Source organism: Brassica napus, chromosome C1 (genome assembly GCF_020379485.1).
Source record: "Brassica napus cultivar Da-Ae chromosome C1, Da-Ae, whole genome shotgun sequence".
NCBI classification, from domain to species: Eukaryota; Viridiplantae; Streptophyta; class Magnoliopsida; order Brassicales; family Brassicaceae; genus Brassica; species Brassica napus.
Genome location: NC_063444.1, coordinates 9,984,534 through 9,992,885, shown reverse-complemented (window position 1 = coordinate 9,992,885; position 8,352 = coordinate 9,984,534). Strand labels below are relative to the sequence as shown.

At 28.7% G+C, this 8,352-nt stretch overlaps 1 protein-coding gene across 1 annotated transcript; it reads right to left on the bottom strand.

Moving 5' to 3' along the window:
• Window positions 1-6,618: 6,618 nt before the first annotated feature.
• BNAC01G13320D lies at window positions 6,619-8,312 on the bottom strand. The gene has a single exon (XM_022694651.2). It carries the CDS (start codon window positions 7,148-7,150, stop codon window positions 6,797-6,799), a length of 354 nt encoding a protein of 117 aa, XP_022550372.1. The 5' UTR covers window positions 7,151-8,312; the 3' UTR covers window positions 6,619-6,796.
• Between the last annotated feature and the right edge of the window lie 40 nt (window positions 8,313-8,352).

Genomic DNA, 8,352 nt, shown 5'->3' with positions numbered 1-8,352 from the left:
TTTTAACTTTTTGTTAATTACATAATTTATTTACTGATGAGTTGATCCCATTTAAAAAAAAATAGGTCAAAAAATCACTTACCGCATAAAAACCTAACGTCTAGGTCGAAAAATCTCAGGTCTATTTGATTACAATGAAACTATGTCAGCTCGGTATTATATCATGATTTAGTAATTTAAAAATTAATTATAGTTATGAGAAGTTTACGTTCACGTGATAACCCTATCTATCTTCAATATTTTTCTCTTTTTCATTTTGGTTATTGTTCGATATAAATATTGGTTTTGAAGTTTATTCTCATTTCGTTTGATTGTTTTGACATGAGATTTAGAAAATGTTTATGATTTAAAATAATTAAAGAGATACATACTTAGGTTAAGATCTGCATCTTTTGCAGAATAAATATTTTATATTTATTTTATGTTTTTCTGCATATTATGAAATAATAAAATAATAAGTATATTATTAAATAACTAAGAAATCAGTTATTATTATGTAATAAATTGGTGTGTGCATATAAATCAAACTATCACTCTTGTTTGTTCGCAATCATTTTAGGGTAAATAAATCAAAACAATCAATCTTATCTATTGTATATGATATATAATTAAATTTAAATGATATTAACATATATATATATATATATATATATATAAAATACATTTTTAATATGAATATTTATTAAATGAAGTTTCTACTAATATGATTTTATGATTATTTGCATATTTGTGTAATAAAAGTTTACACCAACGAATTTTTTTTTAATGTGTGATAATTTCAATAATTTATAATCATTTGAAAAACAATGAAAATTTCAAAATTAAAATATTAACTTTTCAATATATGTTCAATGCAAATATCAAAATATAACTATACATTTTCATACGATGTATAGTTTAAATTTAAACGATATGAAATATATATATATATATATATATACATAAAAACCTATTAAAATAAAATTATTTCTTCATATGGTCTTATAATCATTGTATCTTAATATAGAAAAAAAATTAAACATTGATCATAAAAGTTTATGTGAGACTTTTAACAGTTTTAGTAATTTGTACTCGCTTTAAAAAATTCAAAATACAACATATACAAAAAACTAAATTTTTGTTATATGATTAATGTAATTATGTAATTTATTTTAATAATAAAGAAATAAATAAAAATGATAAAAAGTATACAAATTATTATCAAATCTTTATTGTTTAAAATCATTAATTGATATATATATATATATTTTAATCACATTAGGTAATTGCTTAGATTTTATTTAAAGAAAGCCTGCGAAACAATAAAGATTTGATATATGCGACCAACTATAGCCTGCGAGATATTATTTTGCTAGAAAGTATAATTTTTAGACTATAGTTTATATAATGTGCTTTAGAATTCTTTGAAATAAGATTTAGAAGGCATACACAAGTGCCAAATAGAATGAAATTTTTTTTTTAATTTTTACAAAATTCAGGTTATAACTTTTTAAAAGATTTTCGATTAATATATAGGGAATTTTGCCAATAAAATTTCATCATTTGTATTTTATATTTAAAAATTTAAAGACAAATGCATTAATTATATTCTGCAACATCAATCTTTCAAATACAAAAACAAAATCTAAAACATCAATCACCTATATCCACCAAATTTTGAAGAAAGGATTTTGGCCATCTAATGGATGATTTATTCATTCTATTTAAAGTAGTTTTAAATTACATTATTAGTTTGATACTTTGGTGATAATATTCAATTAATCCTGGAATCTTTTGATGTAATACTAAATTAACCTGAAAATCAATGCACTTCCATGCAATCTTTAAACTACTCTAAGCCACACTATACCAAATACTATTTCGCTATTACATGCATTCAGCGGCGGATCTAGAAATTTAGTTAGACTGTGGCACACAAATATTTAATTATAATTGATGAAATAATTAATATAATATATTTATTATATATGTGAAATCTAATATTAAAAATAACAATAAACTGAAATATTTTATGACATTAAAACCATAAAACTCTATAAGAAATTAAGAATCTCTAAATGATTTTGATCCAAAAGAATTGAAGTAAATTCTCTAAATTAGCTTTTCGATGTTGATACACACTGTTTTTAAATTATATTTCCACTGTTACTTTAAAACGTTATATTTGCAAGAGATAAATAATGAAAAAAAATATTAAAGATGGTGTATAAACTCATTTATGATGAAGAAATAATTTTTATAAATAAGATTTTTTTGCTTTGATTATCACGAAAAGTGTAAAATAAAGAAGTCTTTTTCCGCAGAAACTTTTTTAGAAAGGAATCACTATAATTCATTGAGAAAGATTAGGTTTTCTAAATATTAGACATAATTATTTGAGCTGTATAATTAAAAATTGTATCTAAAACTGGTTTTTATTTTTATTGGGCTGCGACACACATATTTTATTTTTTAATTGGGCTGTAATACATTTCAATTCTATTGTAACTGGGTGGGGCACGTCTTCTTTTTCATTGTTTTAAACTAAAGAAAATCAAAATTTTATTTAGCTAATAAAGAAACATACAAAATGAGTACGTGGCACGTGCCACAGGTACTTCAACGGTTGGTCCGTCCCCTGCATGCATTAAACAGATATTGTTGGTTCATAGACTACCAAATTCCTAGGAGTAAAGAAAAATCTTACAGTAACTTGTTTTTCTGTTGTATTGGTCAACTTTTCTTAAATCTTATACTTTTGCTTATCTAGAGAGAGAATTCAGCTTGTTTTCCACTTGCTGTGTATTATTTTCTCGGATATAAAACAAGGATACGGTACGACAATCATATTTAAAAGATAACAAATACAAATATTTGAATCGATAAATTCTGAGTGTTAAACCCAAAATTAAAACCACAAGTGCATTTGTAAGTTATGTTTGTAGCATATTCGGTTGAATCCACTATGATCAAATTGTTCAATGCTTTCAAATTTGGGTTTATCATGTGTTTCAAGATCAAAATTAGTTGGTGATAAGTGGATTGGTAATATCCTTTTATATCTTAGTGTTTCGATTCTTTTAAACTTTTGATGTGAGATTTTAATATGTCTTCTATAGTTTTTTATGGGTACATCCCGAACCGAATCTTATTTTAAGACTGGTTATTTTGGGGGCTTAACCGATCAACAAACGAAACTTTGATACCATGTCAATTTTTTTTTATATACTAGTGTTGTTCCTTTTTAATTTTCGATGTGAAATCTCAATACGTTCTCTCGAGATAATGATTCTTATCTGCATATCTCGAACTGAATCTCACTTTAGGACTTATATTAATCCTTTAGGTCTATTTTATTTGAATCAACAAACTAAGTTTTGATATCATATCAAATTTGATTTTATCATAAACTTACAAATTAAAACTAATTGGCGAAGATGAATTGAACTTTATACTTTTATATCTTATTTTTGGTCTTTTAAATTTGTGATGTGGGATCTCAACAAATACCCCAAAAGTCTAAACAAACACATAATCACTACAAGAAAACAGCGGTATTCTGACGGACATTCCGATGGAAAATGAAATCCTCGAAATTTCCCGAGGAATTTCCGAGGATATTCCGAGGAAACCCTAAATTTGGTTTCCTCGGAATTTCTTCGGAATTCCGTCGGTATATTCTGAGAAAATTCCGAGGAACACTTGATATACTCGATCGATCGATGCGTTTTTGAACATAAACGGATCGATCGATGCGTTTATAAAAAAACTTTCAAGATTTTGTTCATTCTATCTATTGGATATCCACATTGATCGATGGGATAATCTAATCGATCGATCACATTGTTACGCTTTGGTCCATCTTGGTGATCGATCCATCCATTTTGGGATCGATCGATCACATTGTTACCCCAAACCCTGTTTCCTCGGAAAAGCCTCGAAATATTCTGAGGAAATTCCGAGGAACACTTGATATACTCGATCGATCGATGCGTTTTTGAACATAAACGCATCGATCGATGCGTTTATAAAAAATGTTCGAGATTTTGTTCATTCGATCTATTGGATATCCACATCGATCGATGGAATAATCTAATCGATCGATCACATTGTCACCCCAAACCCTGTTTCCTTAGAAAAGCCTCAGAATATTCCGAGGAAATTCTGAGGAACACTTGATATACTCGATCGATCGATGCGTTTTTGAACATCAACGGATCGATCGATGCGTTTATAAAAAAACGTTCGAGTTTATCAAGTGTTCCTCAGAATTTCTTCGGAATATTCTGAGGAAGATAAGGGTTTCCTCGGAATTCTCTCGGAATATTCCGAGGAAATTCCAAGGAAATAGGGTTTTTAAACCGAAAACAACGTTTTGCGGTTTGAATAACACTTATATAACCCTTATTAAGTGTCTTAGACTGATTATGAAGTCAAAAATTTGTTTCTTACCCTATAATAAACACTTTTCCGATTGTATGAACGAAATCCCCACAACATAAGAGAAACACTTATACACTTTAATGAACGGTAAAAGGAATACTTTCAATTCGTTTTGAAATTTGTTTATTCATGGTTTATGCTCATCTATACAAAGAATCCTCAATGGTATGCATTACAATTGTATAAGAAATGAAATACAGCAAAAAAAATTGATGTTTTGAAACCCCAAACACTAGTTCCTCGGTATTTCCTCGGAATATTCCGAGGAAATTCTGAGGAACAATATAAATTAATAGAAATACATGCACAGGATATTTTTTTTCCTCGAATTAATGAAAATATTCCGAGGAAATTCCGACGGATATTTAAGTGGCCGTCGGAATTTTCTCGGAATATTTTCATTTAACCGGGCAAACAGACCGCCAACTATTTCGCAAAAATTGAAATTGAAAATACTGAGGGAATTCCGACTGAAAATATCCGTCAGACCCAAGGTTTTATAAACTCGAACCGCATCTTCTTCCCCATTTCTCTCTTCTTCCTCTCCGGCAATCTCTCTCTCCTTCCGGCGTTCTCCACCTTCTCTCGCGACAATCTCTCCGGCGAATCCTTTCCATTCCCTTACAAATCATGTAAGGACCCTATCTCACTCTCTTAGGTCCTATTTGTTAGGTTTTTAAGTAGATTTGATGATTTTAGAAGTTTTTTGATAGATTTTTGTTAGGGTGATTGGGTAGGATTGTGATTTGTTGTGTAATAGGTTTAGAATTGTGATTTGGTTGTGTTGAATTGATTTAGAACGTTTTTTATAAATTGTTTATTATTTTTGTATTTACAAAACGTTTTTTCTATATAAATTCGATTTTACAAAACGTTTTTGTATATAAATTCGATTTTTGGATTTATAAAAGATGATTTCATATTTATAAAAATATTTATATTTATTAAAACTAATTTTGTATTTATAAAACATTTTTTTGATTTATAACCACTATTTTTTTATTTTTGTATTTATAAAAACTATTTTTAAATATAAAAAACGTTCTTTGTATATAAATTTGATTTTTGGATTTATAAAAGATGATTTCATATTTTAAAATTAATTTTGTATTTATAAAACATTTTTTGATTTATAAACACTATTTTATTATTTTTTGTATTTATAAAAACTATTTTGTATTTATAAAAAGATGATTTCATATCTATAAAAATATTTATATTTATTAAAACTAATTTTGTATTTATAAAACTAATTTTGTATTTATAAAACATTTTTTTGATTTATAAACACTATTTTTCTCAATATGCCGCTGTTTTCTTGTAGGGAATACCTCATAGATAGTTATACGGTTTCTCTTACTTTATATTTATGATGATTAATTGGTTTGGATTCTGATCTAGTTCAGTAATTTAGTTCGGTTATCTACAAAAACAGTATTCCATCAAGGAGACAATTGTGTTGGCGATCGTGCGGATCGCCTTTTCTGTCAGACCTAAATGCCTGAAGCTAGTAGACAAACGCGGTTACAAATTGCATTCGTTTTTTGCTGTTGTCACAACGCAGTTAAGCGGATCCCAAGACAAATTGTGAGTGACTATTAATAACAACAGCGAAGGTCAGAGATCTAATTAATGATTGTACTAACTAAATAGGCATTTCGTAATGAAGCTATAGTATACTCTAGTCAACTTTCTACGCAATCAAAAATAAAATTAGTCAACGGGACGAAATAAAGCGCTGCGTAAAGCGATAAAGCATCACCGACTTTAATTAATTTAGAGGAAAGGTTCAATGTATTGGGGTCATGTTCACTAGTATTTCACACAACCATTTTCCCTTTCTCATAAAGTCATACGTATTTCTGTCGTGAGACTCTTGCCATTGGTACAGACATATATCTATGAAAACATTCCAAGTGCTATATTATGATGGCCTAGTCAATGATAGCTTATATGTAATCTCCCACAACTAATTTATATGGATTGTAGTAGTCTAAACTCTGCAAGAGATTGAAGAATAGGTTGGTCTCCGACTCAAGGAATATGGTTAGAAAATGTGCGAGTAACCGAGAAAATATAAGTTAAATAGTTATCCAATCAAATTTTAATTTGTTTACAAAACCGATTGGATCTTTTTGGACCATAAAGTTTATAACTCATATTCATAGGTTAAACTACTAAACCATGTCACAATATGACAATCAAGATCCTTATATTTGATAATAATTCTGTCTGTAAACTTTTATAGAATCTACACGATTCATATAGTTATGACCCCAGAGGAAAAGTGATAATACATCACTGATGAGGTTTTATTCATTATATATATGACATGGTATGATGGGAAAAATAAAATATAGTCTTGATAAAACATTCAAACGTGGATGGCAAAGAGAGGAGGAAGATCAGAGACGTTCCGAGAAGATGAACATAAGAAATAACGCCTAAGAGATTTAAGGAAACGTGGCATAAGATCACTATATTTATTCGCCATTACACAACTCTTCCGTAGCTTCCTAAGCTTCTTACCAATCTTTACTCTCATTCCCACCACTCTAAACGAAGACGTTCTGATCAATATACTTCTCTTCCGTTGCCGTCTTAATTTCTCTGTGTCGGCTCGTTGGAGAATCTTTTGGATCAGAAACTGAGCTCTCCTGTGGATCATCTCACTAGGATCTTCTTTCTCTAGCTTTGCGTATTCGTTTGGCATCTTCATCATCGCCATTTTTTGTTTTGGAGCTGAAGCTTTGCTTTTGTGTGGACTAAGTTAAGGTAATACCATCAGGATCGTTGTACATTATATAGGCACATACTGTATGTGTGGATTTTATATTGTTTGACTATATGAACATTACATGTGGACTATTCATTATTCCAGTTGGTCCATGCACATGTCTTACATGCAAGTTTATATAACTAGGTGTTAAATAATTTTAAAGAAAATTGAAAATGTAAGTTTCATATAATAACAAAAAAACTGGACAATTTAAAAGTTTGTTTTTTTATAAAGGGCTTGACAATTCAAAAGTTATAAACTAGTAAAAGTCTATTAACCATATATTTTCTCATATTTACCATTTCAAAGCACAAATTTGTTTATCCATCTTAAGTTCCAAGAATTTTAATTTTCTTAGATTTGAAATCAAAATTTAGCTTTAATTTACAAGTTTGTTATGGTCCAATTGTGTGGATGTACATTAGGTCCATTAAGCTTATGTTCTGGGGTTCTAGAACTCTAACTTTGTATCTGTATATGCATGTACTATTATCTATGGAATAATAAAAACAACCAATTTCTCTTACAACACGTTATCAGCACGAAACCCTAGCACGAAACAGTTATCAGCAAAATCTAAACCTTAGCCGTGTAACAAAAATCCTAATACAGTACTCGTTTCCCCGATTTCTAAGATGAGTATTTCCTTACTAATTTTCATAGATCTCGTGTTTCACAATATAGATGATTAAATTTAATGTGTATGCTATTTAAGTTTTTATTACTTTCGAACTAAGAGGTGATCGTCACATGCTTTCTTTTATTCCACATGTTGCTACTTGATCACTTCGTGATGTATTTAATTTAAAAGCATGCAATTTGATGTAGATGGTCTAATACTTTGGCTGATTGATTTAGTCGTTAGTTGAAATGAGTTTTGAGATCTTACCTTTGTTTAGTTCGATTATTCCTTATATTATTTATTGTGTATCGGTCATGAGAATATATATATACATATGACTGTGTTGTTAATGACTTCGTATAAACTGATTTAGATAGTTAGTTACTGTTTGTTGATGACTTGTTTTATCAATTCATGACTTCTAAATTAGTTTTTGAAATCTAATGACGTTGAGTATTAGCCATGTTTTCATGAGCAATTGTGTGAAAATTTCAGGAACAAGATAACATTTTACGTGAGATATTGATCT